The sequence below is a fragment of the Ambystoma mexicanum genome, chromosome 1q, assembly GCF_040938575.1.
Source record: "Ambystoma mexicanum isolate Mex_15411 chromosome 1q, UKY_AmexF1_1, whole genome shotgun sequence".
Lineage (NCBI taxonomy): Eukaryota > Metazoa > Chordata > Amphibia > Caudata > Ambystomatidae > Ambystoma > Ambystoma mexicanum.
Window position 1 is genome coordinate 1,353,883,330 of NC_090922.1, and position 23,534 is coordinate 1,353,906,863.

General features: G+C 45.9%; 1 protein-coding gene across 1 annotated transcript in view; it reads left to right on the forward strand.

Annotated features, from left to right (window-relative positions):
* The window catches only part of FAF1 (Fas associated factor 1), a 2,829,503-nt gene that overhangs the window by 2,441,703 nt on the left and 364,266 nt on the right, over nt 1-23,534 (forward strand). The window contains exon 17 of the mRNA XM_069642220.1: nt 16,301-16,378. Within this exon, the coding sequence (XP_069498321.1) occupies nt 16,301-16,378 (78 nt within the window). The remainder of the gene's footprint in view (nt 1-16,300; nt 16,379-23,534) is intronic.

A 23,534-nucleotide genomic window follows, 5' to 3' on the forward strand; every position in this document is an offset into this window, starting at 1 on the left:
GCTCAAGGCGACAGACTTTCGCCAGGACGTCCAGACCAGGGTGTTGGACATGCCGTTCAACGGCAACAACCTTTTTGGTAAGGCGGTGGATGAGTCCCTACAGGCCATCAAGACCGACTCGGAGACGGCCCGGGCCCTGGGGGTGCTTCAACAGCAGCAGCCCTTTCGGAGCTCCGGAGGCAGACAGGGTGCCTCCAAAGGATCCAGCGGTGGCTCTTCCACTTACCGCCAGGCGGCCCGCTCCTCTTCCCAGGAGGCCTACAGAGGTCGCGGCAAGCAAGGAAGTTCGTCAGTGTGTGGGAGTCCATCTCCACCGACCGTTGGGTGTTGGACACCCTGGCCAACAGGCACTCGCTGGTATTCCAAAAGAAGTGCTCTCGCATTCCTCCCGTGGCCAGGAAGGAGAATCACGTCCCTCAACTACTGTTGGAGGTAAAGACGATGCTCAAGAAAGGTGCCATCGAGCTCGTCCCCAGAGGGCTCCGGGGCTCCGGAGTGTACTCGAGGTACTTCCTCGTCAAGAAGAAGACAGGCGGTTGGCGCCCCATCCTGGACCTGCGTCGCTTAAACAAGTACATCAAGGCGCAGAAATTCAGTATGGTCACCCTCCAGCACGTGCAGGGACAGCTGTAGGAAGGCATCTTCCTATCGTCTTTGGACCTGGAGGATGCTTACTTCCTGTGCCTTTTTAGAATAGCGATGTGGAAGTTCCTCAGGTTCGTGGTTCAGGGACGCTACTACCAATTCAGGGTCCTACCGTTCGGATTAAAGTCGGCACCCAGGGATTTCACCAAGTGCCTGGCACCAGTGGCGGCGTGGCTGCATCTGCAGGGGATCCACGTTTACCCCTACCTGGACGACTGGCTAATCCGGGCAAGGACAAGGGAACTCGCCGTCGAACACATTGCGAGACCCGTCCGGTTGCTCACTGAGCTGGGGTTCGCCATCAACTACCCCAAATCCCACCTGGTTCCATCGCAGATAGCACTGTTTCTGGGAGCGAAGCTCGATACTGTGGGGCAATTGGCCTCCCCTTCAAAGGAGAGGACCAAGACCATCCTGGGCAAGGTGCGGTGCCTGCTAGCCACGGACGTGGCCAGGGTGAGGTCCATCAAGTCCCTCCTCGGTATGATGATCTCATGCATCTATCTTGTACCCCTTTGCAGACTTTGGATGCGTCCGCTGCAGGAGTTTCTCGACGCCCGCTGGCTCCAAGCGAGGGGCTGTTTCGAGGACAGGATCCCTCTCGACGTGGAGTTCTGTCGGGTGATCTTATGGTGGGGCATCCGTGCTCACCTCACGACAGGCACGGAATTCCAAATCCTGGCGTTTCAGGAGACGGTGACAACGGATGCCTCTCTGGAGGGTTGGGGGGGCCCACACCGGAGACCTCCACGCAAGAGGGATTTGGCTCCCGGAGGAGAGGTCCCTCCACATCAACATTCTGGAGCTCCGAGCAGTGTTCTGGGCTCAAGTCGTTCCTTCCGTCCCTCAAGGGCAAGGTGGTGAGGATCTTCACCGACAACACCACCACGATGTTCTATATACGGAAGCAAGGAGGCACCAGATCCCCAACCCTATCCAAGGAGGCCCAGGATCTGTGGCACTGGACCGTCGCCCAGGGGATGTTTCTGGTTCCCTTCCACCTGGCAGGAATAAAAAACACCATCGCGGACTCACTCAGCAGGGAGCAGCGCTCGTGCCACGAGCAGGAACTGCGCCAGGACTGAGTGCATCGACTCTTCCAACAATGGGGCAAACCCCAGATCGACCTGTTCGCGATGGTGACAAACTCCAAGTGCCAGAGGTTCTCCAGCAGTTTCCCACAGCCGAGGAGCATGGGCGATGCTTTCTCTTTCCCTTGGGACGGCCTGTTTCTATACGCGTTCCCTCCGTTGCCGTTGGTGCTCCACCTCATCAACCAGCTCAAGAAGGTCCAGGTGCAGGATGATCCTCGTCGCACTAGCGTGGCCGAGGCAGATCTGGTTCCCAGACCTTCTGGACTTGTCAACGTCCCCACCAGTCAAGCTGCCGGCAGACGCGGATCTTCTCTCCAGAGAAGGAGGCGCCATTCTCCATCATGACCCACAGTCGCTGAACTTGCAGGCTTGGCTCCTGCAGCACTAGAGTTTGGAGGGTATGATATCCCGGCTGATTGCAGAGAGGTTCTTGCAAAGGCCACGGAGTCCTCAACTCTCAAGTGTTAGGGTCATAAATGGAAGAGGTTCTGTGTCTGGTGCCGTGCACAGAAGATTAACCCTCTGCGGATTACGGCCCCTCAAGTGCTGCCGTACCTACTGTCGCTGGCCAAAGCTGGACTGGCTCACGCCTCCATAAAAATACATCTGGCTGCCATCTCCCGATATACCAGGACTACGGGACGGGCGTCCTTGTGGTCTCATCGCCTGGTAAAGGAATTTATGAAGGAACTATTCCGATCATTCCCGCCGGTGAAGGCCCCTGCCCCGGCGTGGGAGCTTAATGTGGTACTGACCAGGCTCATGGGAGCCCCATTCGAGCCTATGCATTCAGCGCCTTTGAAGTTCCTGTCATGGAAGACAGCCTTCCTCGTGGCCATCACCTCTGCACGACGAGTGGGAGAGATTCAGGCCCTATCTTGCAAGTCTCCATACTTGACCTTTCATGACACGAGGGTAGTGCTGAGGACGCACCCCTCCTTCATGCCCAAGGTGCCATCGGACTTCCACCTCAACAAGCCCTTGGTGTTACCAGTTGTCTTCCTGTCGCCTTCGACGCCGGCCGAGAGGACTTTGCACTCGCTGGATGTAGCTAGAGTGCTGAAGTTCTACGTGGACCGCACAAATAGTTTTCGGGAGACGTCACAACTGTTTGTGAACTTTGGGTCTGTGTATCAAGGGAAGGCTCTCTCGAAGACTTCCATTTCCAGATGGCTCTCCGGCTGCATCATGCATTGTCACCGTTTGGCAAACCGACCGCTGCCCGGCCGTCTGAGAGCCCATTCGACCAGAGCGATCGCTGCTACCGCGGCGTTCCTGTCTGGTGTTCCCCTGCTGGAAATCTGCAGGGCTGCTACGTGGAGGTCGACGCACACCTTCACAAGATTCTACTGCGTCGATCGGGACTCCAGGGTCCAGTCCAGGGTCGGCCAAGCAGTGCTGCGCAACCTGTTTGCTTAAGGTGAGCCTGGTGAGGAGGTAAGAGATGCTTAATGTTGAGTTGTTGTATTGCTTAATGTTGAGCCTGTTGCCACCTCCCGTGGTTGTGCATGTGTATACTGCTATGTATTCTTTTATTCATGAGCATGTGAATCCATGCCAGACCCCATGCTGGAGAAGGAACAAGTTACTTACCTGTAACTGTTGTTCTCCAGCATGGGTCTGGCGTGGATTCACATGCAAACCCTCCCCTCAACCCCTCTGCGGCTCTTCTTTTGGTCCTACTGACACCTTATATGCTACCAAATCTGCAGATGGCTGCCAGAGGAGGGGCTTGGGTAGAGGGCATTCATTGGCTGGGGCCAGTATGACCCAGAGGCCAGTGATTGGCAATTAGAAAGACAGTTCAGAAACAAAACTGAAACTGATTTTTTCTTTTACTGAGGATTCCTAGCCTGGCAACTGGGAATATTCATGAGAATGTGAATCCATGCCAGACCCGTGCTGGAGAACAACAGTTACAGGTAAGTAACTTGTTCCTACTCACTCAACAGGGCAAAGCGGACGGGCTGCCAATGATAAGTATGGTACCAGAAAACAAATGGCTGGCCCATTATGAAATTATCTTTGCCAAAAAAGGCGCCTCTCCTCTGATCCTTTCGAAAACTAAGGGGGATGGGTGGGCAATATGTTTTGATGAGAGTGACCTATTAGAGCTCATCAATGAAGTAAGTAGATCAAGAGCCTTGAGAACTTGTCCCTGACAGCATCACAAATATGATGCTGAAGCAAGCTCCAGAGGAGTGGGTGTCCTTTATGCTCTTTAAACAGGTTATAAAAACAGACATTTCTCAAGTCTTGGCAGTCTGCAGTGATCGTCCCAATACATAAAGGGGGAGACCGGGACGATCCAGGAATTCATCTCCCCATCTTACTTCTTGATGCCCTGGGGAAGATCTTGGGGATGGGGGGAGAGGGAGGTTGTGTCTTGTCTCATTTGCAAATGGGCTTCATAAAGGGTTTGGGGACACATTTTAACTTGTTCCTATTAAATATTCTAAATGGAAATGCAACTGGGTAAAAGACAAAAATCTTTATTTCCTTTATAGATATTAAGAAGGCTTTCGGTAGTGTGGATAGGGAATTACTCTGGGAACAAGTGGAAGCAGGGGTTCTCCCAATACCTCCTAGCAGCGATTAGAGCGCTATATACCAACACCAACGTTAGTTAGACTTAACACCCAGGGCCTTTCATCCCTGTCAGTTACTATGCAAAGGGGGCTAACACAGGGCTGCCCCTTTGTCATACATTGTTTAGTCTCTTTTAGTCAGATTTACCAGCCACTATGGAAGAAGTGAAGGCTTTCAAACCCAAGATCGGTAATAGTAAGGTTGGTAGGCTACTATTTGCCGAAGACCTTGTCCTTCTGGATCAGACCCCAATTGGGCTGCAGCGGAGGCTAAAAGCATTGCAAGAATTTATGAGAGCTAACGGCCTGGAGATCAACCCCAAGAAAACTAAAATTATGTTTTTTGGCTTAAACAACAAGAAGGGCGGATCTGGTCATAAATGGTTCTGGATGGGACTCTCTTAATAGAAACCCATTCGTTGATCTACTTGGGGGCCCATATAAATAATAGGATGAACGATGACCCTAGACTTGTGGCCTAAATAAAGGTGGTCTCCATGTTAACATCGCAAGCTGTATTGCTGCATAGGAAATTTGAAAACATTTCCTTGTAGCCTGTAATTACTTTCTTTGAGGCAAAAGTTACCCCGGTTTTGATCTTTGGGGCGGAGGGCTTTCTTTTTACATCTTATAAAATATTTGCCTCTCTCGAAAGATTTTTTTGGAGAAAGCTTCTGAAGTTGCCAAACTCAGTGGCAACTTCAACTATCAGATACAAATTGGATCTCATCTCATTGTACGCAAATACAGTTTGGAAAACTCCTTATGTTGGTGCCTCATGCTGCTCCATTTAAAATTCTCAGTAAAGAATTGTGGGTAAAAGTCTCTGAGACCCTGGGCCACTGGGAGCGCAGTTGTAGAGCGTTGGTCGAATTGCTTAACATGAACATCGAGGTCCTGCTGACAACGCGAACAAAATAAAGAAGAAAATCTGGGAGCAAGATTGGATCAGCACATTAGATGATAGAAATAACCATTGAATTCAATTTGACCGAGGCAAAGAGACCAAGGCATTTGACGCAAGGCAAAAATACCTAAAGCTTCTTCCCTCCCTGTGGTACAGGGCCCAGTTTGAGACTAAGACTAAACTTATTCCCGATCAATGAAAATTTGAAGCTGTATGTCAAATGGAAGTCTGAGAACTGTAGATTTTGTTCTGGGGTGGAACAGGTGGAAACCTTACACCATGTTGTGGTTTACTGCAGGTCTAAGAACAAAGTTTTTGGGTGATTTGCTAGCTTAAAGGCAATGTAAGGCGGCTGATAAATTCTGGTTATGCCAGATGGGTGAAGAGGATTTTTCGATTATCTTTGCAGTGATACAGTTTCTAAAGATGGTATTTATTTCAAAAATAAAGAGGGGCTAATTGCTTTCACTAGAACTTCATTGCAAATGGGGGATAATTTCAGCGCTAAAGGCCAGCTGGTGTTGATTTGGCCTTTTCCTTTTCTTTTTGTTTGGGGGACGGGAAAGGGCTTTGTGGTTATTTCGGTCAAATCAATATCAGATAGATTGTGGAATGTTTTATTTTCATAAAATATTTTGATAAAAGTTAGTAATAAACTATGAAATGAAAAACATATAACTTTTTTTTATTTATCTTGGTTATGTAGCATTATTTCTTGGTATCGTTTCATTGACGATTTGTTCTTCATTTGGGACGGGACTGAATTGGAACTGAATGAATATGTCAAATACCTTAATGATAACACACTTAATTTAGAATTGACCACGTTTATCAGTAAACAAGAATTGTTTTTCCTTGATGTGCAATTCCAGATTGAAATTAATAAACTTACATCTAGTCTCTACAGGAAACCTACTAGTTCCAATTCGACTCTCCATGCTAAGAGCCATCCCCCCTGAGCGTTAATAGATTCCATCCCCTATGGAGAAGTTCTAAGAACTATACGAGCATGCAGCAGCGATGAAGACTACAAGATTGAAGCTAGACATATAGGTCAGAGATTTGTCAAACGAGGATATCCGAAGGATACAATCTCAAAGTGTTTTGATAAAGCAGAAACATCTACTAGAGATAATCTTTTTTTCTAGTAAAAATAAATCAAAAAATGCTAAATTACATTTGTTACGAATTTCATTTATCAAGCATTATTAATAAGCATTGGAAGGTGCTGCTTACAGACCCACATCTGAAGCAAGTACTTGATGAGACTCCTAATATTACCTATCGTAAAGCTCCTCCTTTAAAGACTATGCTATCATCCAGTATAGTAATAACTAAATCAGATGATAATTCCAGCATGTTGAATATGAATCAAAGTATTGGTTTTTACAAATGTGCAAGTTGTAAAATGTGAACTATGGTTCTAAGGATCCTTTTGTCAGCATCAATGGTTTGCAATGGAAATTCAAACATAGAATTTCATGCATCACGAAATTTGTGGTATGTTATGCCATGTAAATGTGGTCTACACTATATTGGCTCAACAATAGGACTGTTGAAATTGCGGATATTGCAACATTATAGAGCCATCAAGAATGGTGATATAACATATCCCCTCACAGGTCATTTTCAGGAAAAACATAATGGTGATGTAAACGATATGTCCTTTCTAGGGCTGGCGCATATACCGCCAACAAAAGATTAGGTAATCGTGAATTGAGACTGCGGCAACTAGAAGCCTCTTAGATATGTGAGTTTGATACTCTAAGACCTAAAGGACTCAACATAGATGCTGAAGTGCATGTATTTTTACAAACAAGGTTTTACCTATATTTTGTTTGACCATTTACTAATGTGAGGTAAACAGCTATTTCAAATTTCATTTTTCACTTTTTAGTACAAATGTGAGACGTGGAAACTTGTGCGGTGAAGTCCATTTGGGCATTAGCATTGTATATGGTTTTTAGTATTAGCATTAGCATTTTTGTTTTAGGATGCACTAGCATGTTTGGTTAACATTGTTGATATAGTGAGGTATAGACAATGTAACAAATTGGTTTATGAAGATTCTAGATTTTATTGATGATCTTCATTATCATAGCGATAACATGCACTAGCACTTTAATATTAGGCTTGAATTATATCCTGATATATATTCCCAGAACCATTTGCGGTTGTTTAGAGAATATCATCATTGCACTAATGCATATGGCACTTTATCAGAATTGCTAATAGACTTTTGAGTCTGTGTAGGAAATATCAATATCATAGTAATTGTAATTTGCACATTACTGTACGCTGCTAACATCAGCACAAACGATTATCACTGCACTTATGCGTGTGGCGTTTTTATCAGATCTCTTAATGAACCTTTTTATCTGAGTTGAATATGAAATGATGAATATCAAAGGAATTGTTATTTGCACATCATTATAGGCTACTAACTCCAATTTAACTAGCACTTGCTTTGTTGCCATGGAAATCAGTTGAGAAGTATCATCTAAGACGTAATGACACCACGTCGTGATTGCGTATGGGATGGCACTCGCCCTACATCTAAATCGCTGTTGCTTGCCTAACTGACTTTGTAAAACTTACCTTTCTCGGGCATATGGCCGAATGTAGCTATTTTTCAGCATCACGAGGCAATGAATATACATATTGGCACACTTGTGCACATTTATGGTTATGCACCGAATGCAAAAAAACAGAACTTTTTGTAATGGCAGAGCGGAGAGGTCCAGATTACCCACTCACATTACGGCATTAACAGACACATAGTTATAATGGAAATCAAACAAGGCATTTCACCATAACTATTGTCCAATATGGAGGCCATTCTGGTGATTGTGAAGTAACTTTACTAATGAGATCACATGATCGTGGGACACGTGATGGTGAGGGATACGGACCTCTCTAGCACTGCTTTTTTAAACTCTATGGTGCATCCGACACGAATGGATTTTTCAAGTCTGAAGAAGCCTGAGCATTCAGGCGGAATGCGTGACTTTCTCCACCTGATGGGTGAGTGTTTTCGAACCACATGGCTGTCATTTGCTGAATTAGTTTTACATTTAACCCCTTGTTTGTAATGTGCTGTACATTGTTTGATTAAAGACACTATTTTAAAGTAGCCAGGTCTTGTGTGCTTGGGTGATTTTGTCTACATGCAGATAGTGAGATTTTTTGTAGTGCTACAACCTCACAGAAGCATGTGTTTTTTGATAAATTATGAATTTAGCTAAATTCATACCCTAAAGCACCAGCTACCTATTGAGGTAGAGCGCTGAGTTTAGCTAATTTAGTTTGATATATATATATATATATATATTAATGTAATTTCATTTGTGCAACGATTCAGGGCGGTCATCTCCCAAAGGTGTTTTTGAACTAGAATTTCCTGGCTGTTTGTGTTTAATCATGCTAAAGGCACAATAAACTAATCCCCAAGATGCAAAGCGCAAGCTTCGTGCTATAGGTAGGAATGACTGATAACCAGGAGCTATTAATCACAGCCCTGTGGGTTGCCCGAAGTGGACCCACATGGCTTCTGCTTGCTCCTATGTAAATAGGAAATCAAGACAGCTTTATCACATCGGGTTCTTTCACTCCCTCTCCTCTTTCTGCTATACCTTTGACACGCTGGAATACCACCCTAACTAACTAGCTTACAGTCAAGAAGCATTTGTCTCCTAAAATTGTACAGTTTTGGCAGTGATTGAATCAATGAGTTTCCGTCAGTAGGTTATTTTACACCCATTAGTGTGCTTGTTCATGTCTCTAATGGGTCTACCTGCTCTTCAGGTGTACATCTCTCTTTTCTATTTTTGCTCAGGTCTTGTGCTTATTCCAATATTCCACCTCAGCCCTTTTGACCAGCACCCTGCAGGCTAAGGTCACAAAAAACCTGTAGGACATCATCAGATCAGTCAGCAGTATAATAGTCGCTGAACGCTCCAGCGTCTGCTGCACATGATGCTGTTAAGTTTGCTCTTGAGTAGCCTTTGAGTGCAGAGTGCATATACCTATCCTGCTTATTTTTCCTTGTTGCTGTATATTGCTTGAGACAATCCACGTGGTCTAGTGCAGCTCATTGCGGAGTCCAGCTCTGTCTCATCATTGGTTGGGGCATTGCGTTGCCTGCATTTTTTCCATGTACTAAGAAATATAAATTCTGGATAACCCTACAGCTCCCTCCCTGTTAGGTGCAACAGGTAGCATAGAGCTAGAGGGAGGATTTGGGGACCTCTGGCGAATCCTTCTCATACCACCTCAGGGTTTGCATTGCCCAGCTGGTGGATTCCTCTGACTCTGAGTTCCATAGTCCCACTCAATGACTTTGTTGCACTGGGTGAATTTGACCACATTTCTTGCACCCTCCATTTTCTGAATTGGCTCCCACTAGAGGAAAGGTTCAGTTTATATAGTGTTATGCCTGACCCACATGTCCATCGATGGGGTTAGACTTTCTTTTCTGAGCTACAAAATCAGCTATTTCCCTTCCGGAGCTCTGCACGCTTTCGGGAATGTCTACTGGCCATCCCGAGAGTTCCTATTACATATTGGCAGAAGGCGTTTGTCAAGAATGCACATTTGGTCTAAGTATTCAGACTGTTATGTCGGGCACTAAGAACTTGTTTGTTCCATACATGAGCAACTGTGTTCTCTGGCTTGTTCTGCTTACATTTGGCACTATAGACATTCATTGCCATGATACGTTTTCCTTCTCCACATTTCCTCCACCTCTATTCTTCCTCCTTCCATCTCCTACTTGCCCTGCCTCGATTTTGCCACCATCTTCCACTACTTGTTACACCCTCTCCCTATTCCGAATGCCTGCAGCTTTTATTGATCCATAGCCCCTCCTTCTGAGGAATTGCCTGCATCTGGGCATAATAGTATCTTTCCAGTTGGTGCAGCAGGACAAAAAGCATCACTGCATTTGTGTTTAATCTGAAAAGCCATGCAGCACAATGTCGTGGACCAAGCCTTTTTAATGGTCCTCCCACACTGAGTTTTAATAAGGCTTCTAACTATATTTACAGGCCTAAGGAGCCTCATTTGAGTGGGGAGACACTGAGACACTTTTCTTCCATGATGAAACAAGATCGTTTTAAAGGCCCAAGCCCTGGGGGGGTGTATATGTTATGTGACAGTCCCCTGCCGAGACCTTGAGAAGACGTGAGTGGCAAAGGTAATCTTCCATATGCCGCCTCTCTGGCCAACATAATGGAGCGGGTGGCGGCAGCATCTGTGACCACCCATCCAACACCCCAGGCAAACACAGTGGACAAAGCCAGATATGTCTCAACACCCTTGATAATGTTATAGGCCATAGACCTTCTGCTAAAGGCACTTCCAGGGTTCTTACACTTGTTTTTCCCCCGGAGAAAAACAGCAAGCAAATTACAACCAGTAATCGGACTCTGGAATCTCAACCAGTTATTCTTTATTCACATTGGAAAAAATAAACCACTCTAAAAAATGATGGCATTTCTGCAATATTTCGACCTTAAAAAGTTCCCATATACGATCCGTTGTAAGATCTGCTGTCAGATACGTTTCATGCTTATTCTGTTAAGATTACTGATTTAGCAGTGGTTTGCCCACAGCAGACCGCTCTGGTAAGTTTTGTTAGACTTTTTTCATGAATGACCCCTAATGTCTTCACATAAACTTTTGTTTCTGCTTGATATTCTGTGTGACTTCCTCAGAGGGAAGAAAAAAAATCTTTCACAGTTAACATAGTTTTGGGTTTGTTCAGAACTTTGTTGATTTTAATGCTCTAGTCTTACTGAGGTCTGTGGGCCGTTTTATGTGGAAAAAATAGTATGACGTTTACCTCTACCAAAAGGGTTCTGGAGTTCTTCACATGGAAGGTGCTAGCATATAACTGCGAAACAGACTCTCACGTCCATTATGTGGAACTTGCGTACACTTTGTCACCTACCCTACCATGCATTACCTAAATGAACTTAATCCTTCAGCCAGCAGACCTTTAAAATACAGACCTGAAACAGCAGACAACCCAGAAAAACGAAACCTATGTATTTCAACATTTTCAGGCCACTAGAAAGATCTGTTACACCCAGGGTTGCAGATTTGATAAACAGAACCGGCCCGTTTTTTAAATAAATTGAGGTAAGTGTGCAGTTTTGGCACTTCAAAGAATCTGTTAGCTATCGGTATGGTAGGTCTCCCAACTCTGACACAGTTGTTGTGACATACATTACGGCTTGAGTTTTGGGAGTATTGTATACTGTATTTGTTTAAAAGCACTATTTCCTATGTCCAAGTGTCCCCCTTTTTTTAGCAAGGAAAAATGTTTGTTTTATATGTCCAGGGTACATCTTAAAAAATAATAATTTTTTTCCAAGATGGCGAGGACAGGATTTCTGTGAGACGCTCCATCCCCACTGGGTCACAAATTGCATGTGGGAAAGACTGTGGGGGCACAATGAAGAGACCTCTCACGAGTCTGGGTGACAGAGGCTGATCCCATAACTTCCCAGGGGGAAGGAGGAACAGCGAAGCGCCCCGAGCGAAGTTCATTGATATGGTGAACCTATCAGGCCCTTGGAAATGAGAAAACCTAGCTACCGAAGGTCCTGATATGATTACAAACCTTTTGTAGATCTGATCCTAGAAGAGGGAGATCCAGGGGTGAAAGGTCATCACGCGCTGTGTATACGGAAAATAACATTTGTTTAATTTGAATCCCATCAGGTCCTCGGAGAAAAGAGACTTAACCACGAAGGACCTGATTGCTGAGAGCAGAACTGTTGGCTCGTGCTGGGAAAGCTCGAACGTTTGTTGTGCTCCAGAATCCTACCTTGTCCCATGCTGAAAACGTGGGGAAGGTGGAGGCCCTGACTACCGCATCCGGACTTATTACTTGTGAACACTTCCTTCTTTCTTATGAACATTATCCTACACTTCTTTTTTGTATTTAGTGCAAGGAATGGCAATAGATTTTTTAGCATAGGCCCTTTTATTTGACAAGACGCCACTCAGACTGTCTTAGTATTGTTTGATGGTTGAAGCTTGCTCCCATCTTAGATTTAGGTTTAGATTATGGCTTTTTACAACCTACCTACAGGATCTAACCAACCTACCGGATCAAATTCAAAACACTCTCAAATGCCTATCCAACACCGCTCTTCGCTAACTCTCTAACCAAATAACTAAAGCACAACCTTCTAGACGGATCAGCCTATCTGGGTCAGCTGACCACCCATAGATACAAATGGAGGAGCCAGTTTCCTAGTTATCGCTGTCAACTACTGGAATGCCATGCCCCCAGAGTTTAGAACCGACCCGTCACTCTGGTCATTCTGCAAAAACCTCAAAGCCTGGCTCTTTAACCAAGATATCAAAAACCACCACTAGTCCACCCTGAATCCTCTCAAGCCCCCTCAGACGAGGCAACCCTATGGGTCCCAGAAAACCACTTTACTACACTACGGCCACTGTACGCACCTCCTTGTTGTGGACCAAGATGAATATACTCTTGAATGTAACAATACCCTATGTATTTGTACTCCGCATCTGACTAAGCCTGAAAATAACTGGGTGTAACCAATCTACTCATGCACAAGACTAAAATGTAACTGAATGTAACCATATTCTTAAGCACAAGCGACCAGATGCCCAAGGGTTAGGTGCGCTATATAAATGAAATACATAAATGCCTATACAGTTTAATAAACAACCTTGAACTGTGATCACTTGTGCCTGTCTTTACTGTTGCCACCATGAGTTCCTTACACACCTCCCGACGACATTGTTGCAAGACCCGGTCATAGCAACCGCAATTAAAGAAAGGATTGATGCTTACTTCGTAGAGAATGAGACCTTGGATGTGGCCCCTGAAACAGTTTGGGACACCTTTAAGGCAGTACTGAGAGGCCAAATAATTGCCCTGAAAGCAGAAAGGAACAGACAAAGGCGACTGTAGAGAGCAAATTAAGGGATATACAGCCAGAGATGGCAAAAGACACTACTAGGAAACTGCAAAGTGTGATGAAACACATCCAAGGACAGTAAGAAATGGTCCCCACAAAATGCGCTGAAAAAGCACTCTTGCTCACCAAACAGCTTTACAGTGTTAAGGCTAGTAAAGCCGACAAGCTTTTAGCCAGATGATGGAAAGAGAAAATCTGTACCCCGACAATCCTGTAGTTAGTGATTGATACAGGATAGTATGAAACCAACAATGAGGGGATTGTGGGGCTTTTCCAGGAATTCTATGCTAAACTGTATGCCTCAGACTATCCCACGGGGGATAAACAAGAAGCCTATCTGAATAGAACCCCTTTGCTAAGCATTACTAAGGAGGACAGGGATAGGCTGGAGGGGGAAAATCAAGAGGGAGAGGTGCTAAATGTGATTCCATCGCTACTCAAGAATAAAGCGCCGGGTCCCTATGGCTACACCGCTCATTTTTATAAACAATTCCAGGATTCCCTGGCACACGCCTCACTAGGCTCTTCAACTCCTTTAGGTCAAAGGGAACGATAATGAATTCAATGAATGAGACCAAAATAGTTGTCTTTCCCAAAGTGGGTAAACACCCACAGCTCTCCGGATCATATAGACCTATAGCGCTGATAAATACAGATGCTAAAATAGATACAAAAAGTTTGGCAAATCGACTCGGAACTCTTTCCGAAACTAATAGGTACGGCTCAATCAGGGTTTATCCCTCAGAGACAGACTCACAGTAATGTACACAGGGTCTGTCACCTGTTGGAGAAGACAGCCATAATGCAAACTGCATTGCTCCTGGTCTCGGACACAGAGAAGGCGTTCGACCGTCGAGTGGTCTTTTCTGTTTGGGACGATGGAACTAATGGGACTAGTACGGGCCAATTATACATATCCCTCGGTTCAACTGGCAGTAAATGGGACGCTATGCATCAGAATATCCTTAACCTGAGGCTCCAAACAGGGTTGCCCCCTATTGTACTCTATCAAAAACCCCTGCTGGCACGGCTTCGGGAATCACACCAGATTAAAGAAATTTTGAACCTTTCGGTAGACCCTGCCGCCTTGCAGTGGTTGAGAACCCCTACTCAATTGACAAAGGTGGAGAACGGCATTAAATATCTAGGAGTTGCCATAACAATGTCCCCAGAACTGCTATATGTAGCAAATTATCCTTAATTACTCGCTAAGGTAAAAGTGTATCTGCATAGATGCAATCCCTTAGCGACTTCCTGGCTGGGAAGTATGACAGTAGTAAAAATTGTAATTTTACCCAGAAACCTATACTATTTTCAAGCACTTAAATCTGCATACCTAAATACTTTTTTAGCAACCTGACCAAATTTGTGACAAGGTATATCTGGTGCAACCACCTCCCAGGATCGCAATGACCACTCTGAAGGCCCCGGCAACGAAGCAGAATGGTACTTCCTCAATGTCACAGATATTTTGAGGCAGCACAACTGTGGGTTTTAAAATAATGGTTGACGGGTGAGGGGCATAAAATATGGGTGCAGCAAGATAGAGCGGTCGCATGCACACCTCTTACAGGACTCCTATGGTTAAGTCTGAATCACAGGCCCCCCAATGTGAAGATTAGCAAAATTGTGCGACTGGGTGTGGGCACGTGAGATTCAGTAATTAGCAGAGAAGCCTTAACTGCGTCCCCGGCCCGTTCCTACTGTTGTTGCAGAACCTAGAGACCCTCAGCCCCCGGTATGGAACCTAGAGCTTTTAAAGCCTGGAAGTTAGCGGGATGCCTGAAAATATGGTATATATACCAGGGCCAATCTCTTAGGACATCTAAAGACTGTAGAAACAATATGGGGTTGGGGGAAGAGGACAGAGACAGTTATACTGAATTAAGGCACTGGTTATCCACCCCAATGATAAAAGCAGCGGCCATACGACAGCTGGCGCCCTTTTGAGGTATTCATCACATCCTACACAGGCTCTAAAAAGCAAATCTCGAATCTATAGAGACTGTTAACAGATGGCACGACCCTAGCACAATGGAATTTTATTAAAATATGGGACACCACTCCCGGTAACACAAAACCAAAAGAATATGGGGAACACTTTTGGAGATCTATTCATAAGCTCACTTGCTCCATACACACAAGAGAAATATGGTATAAAATGATGCTACAGTCAGTGGCACTATACTCCAGAGATGCTTCACACGATGCATTAGACTTTTCCCCTCTATTGGAGGGGGTTGCAAAACTAGGCGGGACTGGAAGCATATCTGGTGGTACTGTCCCGTTGTCAGACCATTCTGCGAGGGGGTACAGACACATATGGAAGGGATTTTCCCAGATTTGGGAGCAATGGAGGTGGGGTTATTGCCGTGTGGCTTGTGGGACCCGAAAAAGAAAATGTATTCCAAAAGACAGAAACGCAACTTTATGACCCTACTTATAGCGGCGCGGGTAGCAATAGCGCAGCAGTGGAAACAAAAGCAAGCGCCTTCCAACCAGGATTGGCTTTGAAAGATGAGAAACTTTGTTTCAATCAACCTAAGGTTAACCTAATCTCTTTTAAATGCAACTGGGACGACATTCTGCGGTACCTCCAAAACGACTATATGCAACAATGGTGCCCTCACAGAATAAGGACTCGGAACATTATTTTAACGCTGTAAAACTAATAGCCTCTTTGTTGAAATGGGACGTGCTCCTCTGGCAGGGGGACGGGAGGGCATAATGGGATGTTGTATTTGGTTATTAGTTTAATTGAAACAAATAAAAATACATTCAAAAGAAATAAAAACAATTATTTTAATACAAGGTTGTGCAGGCAAACCCACTCCACTCATTGCCCCTGTGATGAATAATGGAAGCCGCATAAAGGAACATCTGGACTTTATTATCACCAATATCCCCTCTCTTCAAATCCCTTAGTGTTTGCAGTGAGTCTTAGCTTTGATCTTTTTGCATGCATCGTCTACTTCATGAGTTTTTATTTTAACTGTCACCTTCAGTTGTAACGGTGCTGTCATGTGCTGGTGCGTAACTGATTCCGATCAGGTGCTAATATTAAAGAGTGAAGGATTTATTTTGACATTGGTTTTTCAACAGAGGGAAGCACAGGAAAGAGAAATGGCAGAACAGTGTCGCTTGGAACAAATGCGAAAAGAACAAGAAGAAGAGCGAGAGGTTTGTTTACCTTTTACTGCTATCTGGCACATCACTATGTATGTGTAAGGAAAATGACAGGTTTACATATGACTTGTTCGAGTCTTGAAGAGGTATTTGAAGAATGCTCAATAAAGCTTAAAACTGGTCTTGGAAATGCAGCAAATCTCATTCCATACAAACAGGATATCACCACAAAGTGTTATAAACTACCTTACGTTGAGCAAGGTACCCAGAAATATGATTTCTTTTCACCTTGATGGCTACTGTATTGATGATTGTTTTGCCCACCTTTGTGAAAAAGATACATGTGTTTTAAAGAATGCTTTTGTATTTTGTTAGTTTACTTTGTCCACATAACCTGTCCGGGATTTTTGTTACTAATAAAATGGCTCATAGTTAAAGTTTGGTTCGTGGGCAGTGGTGTAAGTGGGGCTCCACTGGGATCATATACACCATACAGTTAGAAGTGATAGATGGTTATGATTGGACAGTAGCTGGACTAAAATAGATGATTGGCCACTTTAGTCCAGTCTGTAAGGTGGCATTCACCAGCAGGGGTGCTTGCATGGATACACATGCTCATGAATATTTTCCGTCTTCATGCTGGAAATCCTAGGTGAAACGGAAGCAGTTTTGCTTCAAACTCAAACCTGCTAGTCTCTATAGCCTATCAGTGTCTTTTGTGTCATACTGCCTGTTTTGCTTTATAGTTGCCACCTGGCAACAGTGAGACTGCATCACCGGGGGTCCAAATTCTAACTCTTTTTTTCAAGAGGAAAAAGCTTGTCTCTTATGGGGCTGCTATTGATCCCCACCCATCATGGGTTACCATGCTGCCCTCGGCCGAAGAGCAGACAATAAGCATGAGGTGCAAACATAGTGGAATATTCCAGCTAGAAGTGGAAAAACCACTTCTTCCCTCCTTGCTGTCGTTCCCATTACTCCTTATCACTGCACCTGCACAGTGCTCCGACTCCCTTTCTAGCTTGTCCTTCGGCGGACAATACTAGAGCTATTCTCCCCGACTTGGTCATCTGACATAAATATGTGACCTTATCTTGGCAGCAGAAATACATTTTTACTGGCTGAGCCCAAAAAAAAACGTAGGCTTTCATTACTGTTTCATTGAGGTAAATGGAAGTGAATATCCAAGATGGCTGCGCTTCGGCGCCATGTTTTCTAGCATATTTCATAAACTCACTACATTGCCCCTAGCCAATGACAGTTGTTCTCCTAAGCTCAACCCCTGGTGTACATCTTCAGATTTTTACCACATGTTTCTAGTGTTGAGAGTCCTCGTGCTTCGCTCCTCGAAAATCGTAGGTTTTTTGCTTTTTTTGGTTGCTTTCCTCAGAAGAAATCTTCGTCTACCGTCACGTGGTGACTACTGGCAGCGGGGACCCATTGTCGGCAAGGATCTTCCGTCCATCATTGGATCCTCAACCCATAGCACCAACAGACTCAACCTTGGGCCTACATCTCGGCACCTCGACCATGGCTGATGCTACGAAGAGCCTCTTCAGAACCTGTGAAAGCTGCGTCCTGAAGAACATTTTCATTGAGGAGCCGGCACCTTAAGTGCCTCTTTTCTTGGTCCTGACCCCAACGCCATCTGATGCAACATCTGCCTATCCTTCTCGTCCAAGACCAGAAGGGATTTCCACCGGAGTTTGGGGATAGGGATCGAGGAGGGTAAGGCCTCCAACACGGCCTCTGGGTGCAGTTATGCCTTATCCAGGGCCGGCAGGTCCTCTGAATGTACTCCCTCTGTCAAGAAGAGGTTGAGGTCCTTTGAGGATGCTTCCTCTGTGAAGATTCAAAAGAAGGTGAAAACCAGTGCTCCATCGGCACCTTCGTTGATTTACTCCGCGGCTATGTGACCAAGTTCAGGAAGGGGTCTTACCCTGTCACAACTCAGTCGATGGTTAGCCTGCTTGCTGGTGGTTTCCCTCTGTCTGCGGGGAAGTAGCTGACACCGTCCAAACATACGAAGAGCTGATCTTCAAAGGGCCCGTCACCAGCCCTGCCATAGTCAACTCAGTCAGCAGCATTAACCCCGTCGACGACAACCTCGTCCACCAGGATCACCTCTCCTTTGACCAGGACCGTCACACCGTTGACGAGGTTGACCAGGACCGTTGCATGATTGACGAACCCTTCAGTGATGACCGCCCGTCTGGGAAAGCAAGTTTTCCTTCAGCGATGAAGAGTTTGTCGACGATAGTCATCCTCACGATGATCGGCTCGCCCAGGGTCTCTGTCTCCTAGTCCTCCGTCATCAGTCCTGACCACGTCCCCGTCAGTGGCACCTATTTCTACTCCGCAGGACTCGGATTAGGTGAGAGCCTTGCTTCTGGATTTTCTGCCCAGGCCTACCAAGACTGGGGCTCTGGCCCCTGTGAGAACCCCTAGGTGGTCACCACCACACATTCACACCAGTTCTGAGGAGGATCTGCCTGAAGATTTTTATTTAGACTAGGAAGGGGAACAGGGATCTCTGCCTCATGAGCGATCGCCGTCCCATGAACCCTACCTAGCGTTGAGCCCTCCAAGGGGCCTGAGCCCAGCTCCTGCGCCAGCACCTGTGCCTGCTCTTGAACCAAGGGACATGTCCCTAGATATTTTTACCACCTTACATACCTTGGTGGCTTATATTCAGCAGCTGCTGCCTGCTACTCCTGTGCCTGATCCGGCCAGGAGTTCTCCAGGGCCTTCTCAGCATCAGCCGACATCGCCCCATAGGGCACCAGTTACCCCTGGGCTGGTGCTGCCCCCTGTAGTGGAGGCGTCCGTTCACACAGATACTGGCAAGACACTGACACCGTCAGTACGCAGACGGATGAGTATGTTGTCTACGTTTCCGCAGATGAGGAACCTCCAGATATCGACGAGTCCACTAGGGTTTCACCCCCGGGCGAGATTGGCTTCTTCCACTCCATCATATCGAAGGCAGCCAAGCTCTTCATTTTGGTGCCGGAGGAGGAGGAGGAGGAAGGCTTCCTTTTTCAGCAGCAAGAGTCTGCAAAGAAGACCATTTTGTTAGTGCCGTTGTTGGATGACATTTGGGAAGATGGACTGGCAGTTATGAAGGCTATAAATACCACGCAATCGAAGCATGACATGCTGTAGAAGAAGTATCAGGTCCCGGATTTGGCCCCAGCTGTCTCGGGTCTCAGCCCTCTCCAGATTCAGTGGTGTGATGGCTGCCGCCATAAAGAGGTTATTAAACCCCTCATCATCCATGGTGCCTCCTTACCAGCAAGGCAAGAAGCTTTATGCGGCTGGCAAGCAAATCAATTACCATAGCAGTCCTGACCACCTGGACTGGATGACAGATCCCCGGGGACTAGCGGGTGAGATACCTTCAGGTTTCTCACATTTGCCAGCAGATATCCTCAGCCGAGGAGTCTAGGGGAATTCCTTCTCATTCCCTCTGCGACTGACTCTTCCTCTATGTCTTCCCTCTGATTCCGCTACTGTTAAGTGTGATCAACACACACAGATGTTGCGGCTGCAGGATGATCCTCATTGCAACGGCGTGGCAGCGGCAGATCTGGTTCTCGGACCTTCTCCATCTGTCAGTGGTTCCGGCAACCCCTCTGCCTCCACCTCACGACCTTCTCTCCAGGGAAAACAGATCAATCCTGCACCATGACCCAGCGTCACTGAGCCTCATGGATATACATTCTTTTTGGGAAAATATTTTACCTAATGGAGAGGTGACCGAATTTATTTAACCTAAAAACAAGAATAACTTTTTACTTTTTCTACTTTTTGGGAGACCCCCACCGCCCTCGCAGCCCGCCTTTACCCCTCCCTACCCTAACTTATACCCTTACCCCACCTATTATGCATTATTCATATACCACATTACCTACAATTCTTTGGTCAAATAAATTCGGTCACTTCTCCTTGGGTAAAATTGTATTAAGTCATTTCTACCAAACCCGATCCTCACGGGCTGGCTCCTGCAGCCCATGATTTCCTGCACCATTCCCTGCCGCTGCAATGCAAGAAGATCCTTGCTGAGCCAGACCACCGTCTACAGGCACAAGTGGAAGTGTTTCACAGTGTGGTGCATAGGTTTACGCCCCTGTGGGTAACTGCTCTGCAGCTCCTACCGTATTTACTCTCTCTGGCTAAAGCTGCCCTGGCTCAAGCCTCTATCAAGGTTCATTTGGCAGCCATATCCTGGGAAAAACACAAGCTCTAGGCAAGCTCTCCCTGTGGTCGCACAGGCTCGTCAAAGAGTTCCCCAAGGGTCTCTTCAGGACATTTCCACTGGTGAAAGCTACTGCTCTGGCTTGGGAACTGAATGGGGTCTGGTCTAAGCTTATGGGGGTTATGTTTGAACCAATGCATCGTGCCTCTTTGAAATCTCTATCCTGGAAGACTGCTTTTCTAGTGGCAATCGCCTCAGCCAGGCGGGTCTGAGACATTCAGGCCCTCTCCTGCAAGCAACCATATTTCTTTCCAAGCAACTAAGGTGGTGCAACAAACTCATCCAACCTTCATGACAAAGGTTCCATGGGACTTGCATATCAACCAGCCCTTGGATCTACCAGTGTTCTTTGCGAACCCTTCTACGCCTGCCGATAGGGCATTGCATTCACTGGACTTGCTTGTGTCCTCAAGTCAGTTCTATATGGCAAACACTAGAGTTTCAGAAGACGTCTCCCCTTTTTGGTTCATTTTGAACCTGTGGGACCTGTTTGTTTGAGGTGAGCATGTTCCAGGGGTATGTGTATTGCTTCTGTGAGCCTTGCCACCTCCCGTGGTTGTGTATAGGTACTGCTGTGTAATCACATTCATGAGCATGTGAATTTAAGCAACATCACATACAGGTATAGGTACAAGTTACTTATGTCTAACTCTTGTTCTCCAGAATGGTTCTTGCATGGATTTGCATGCAAACCCTCCCTCCTTCCCCTCTCTGGCTCTTTTTGGTTCATACTGCCACATTGCGTGTGCTACCAAAATCAAGCGAAGATTGCCGCCGGGGGTAGACTTTAGGAGGACAAGTGTCATTAGCATGGGGCAGTGTGACCCAAAGGACACTGATGGGCTGTAGAGGAGATGAGCAGTTTTGAGTTTAAAACAAAACTGCTTTCATTTTACAGAGGATTCCCAGCCATACGATGGGGAATATTCATGAGCATGTGAATCCATGCAAGACCCATGCTGGAGAACAAGAGTTACAGGTAAGTAACGTGTACCTTAGTCCTCTCATTCACTGACTTTTCGAAGCTGGGATTGTTGTTCATTAGCTATCAGTTGATTGAGACAGCAACCTTGCATTGAGATACACTTGTAACGATTTTTCATCCTCTTGTACCATCGCTTATTGTAAGACTACTAGTGCAGGTCAATCTGCAGATAGTCTTAGGCCATTGTCCCAAAAGGCTCTAGGCATAATACAGATAATTTTCAAATGATATCTGGTTCACTTCTGGAAGACAATTGTGTTCTTAAAGGAGCACCCTGTCCAAGGATTTGGTTGGCTACACCTATCCATGGGGAGGGTAGGGCTTTGTCCACTTTAGTACCACACAGCCAAAAACATCCCTTATGAAAGTGGAAGGCTGGTATTGCTGAGAGTGCATGGACTGGAATACATGGTTGTGCTGCTTGTACCACAGTGGTGTTGCTACACCAACATAATCAGGGGAACATTGCAGTTGGTGTCAATATAAAGGATTTGTTTAATAACTTTTGAAACCAGCACATTCCTGTACCAGTGTTGGCTTTTAAATGGGTGTAATGCAGGATTAGTAGTATTTGTCCACTTATCCCTAGGCCTATTGATTTCCCACGCCTTCCCTGTCAGCGGGACAGTGCCATCTGTAAGCAATTCCACCGTGAAATCACATCCTGTCATTTTTACCTCCATTCTCCCCCATTTTATTTCCACACATAGAGGGAAGCGGTGTGAGGGATGTACTCCAAGTATTCTTGATAGTTTATTTTGGCTCTTCAAAAAAGTCATTTTGTGGGCCTTAGAAGTAAATCTCATGTGTTCCATAATGCCAAGTTAGAAACCGCAAGACGGATACAAGTGTCTCTGAATGGTGTGACAGAGGACTACATACCCAAAAGTCACTGACATTCAGTTCAGAGGCAGCTCTGTATGTCAATTTCATATACGCGTTTCCCTCTAACGAAGGTGTAAACCTCTCCCTCCCCCTCATCTACAGGTTCACTGGCCAGGCGGTGACTGAGAAACCAGAAGGTGTCTCAACCGCTAGTCTCCCAGGGATATCTCGGCGGTGGCCAGGGCACGGCCATCGCCTTTGGATCCAGACCCTGAGGGTGGACCAATGTGGGAGGATCACCTGGGTGAGAAGTCTTGGGGGGAGGGGGGAGGGTTTTTGTGGGACACCTAATAGCGAGACACGGTATCCCTCCCCATGTAACACCTTTACCCCGTCCTAACAAGTAGGATACGTTGGAACTTTGCCCCTCGTCCCCTTTTCCCCTTCTCAAACACTTTAACACAGACAGCCCTCTATGGAGAAAACAGGCCCACACCCGAGCCGTTTACCTGGCATGTGCCGCTATAATGGTCAGTCAAAGTCAGGCAATTACTGACAATCACTCACACCTGACTTTCATTACACTTCCCCACATGGATAAAAGGTGGAGCACGAGAGCACACTGTGAGCAAGGCAAAGCATATGAAGGAACAGCAGTTTCGAGTTGGCAGCTGAACGAGGGGAGAAAGACGGCAAACCCAGAAGGGTTTGAAGGAGGGAAATACCCTTGAACTTTTCGGCAAGAAACATTACTTTCAAGAAACTCAAGTCAAAAGCGTAAGGCCAGGTAATCAGACTGAAGAATCCTGCATTATGTGTCGGAGACACCGGAGGACCTCCTGCGTAACCTACCAAGGTGAGGAGGAGGAGGAGGAGGAGGAGGAGGAGCAGCAGCAGCCGCCGTAGTATCGTCCATGACTCCGAGAACAAAGCAGCCCCAGAGAGATCAAAACAGCTGGTGAGTTGGGGAGTTCGATGCAAGACCAGTCTGTACTGTAGTCAAGATTGCAAGCAGCAACATTGTAGAATGAGCTCTGGAACGAACATTGTTAAACGCGTATGATGAAAGACAGGAGTAAAGCTAAACTGCTGATGAATGTTTGAACTTGAGAAGGAAAGATACAATACCGGTGACAGAGTGG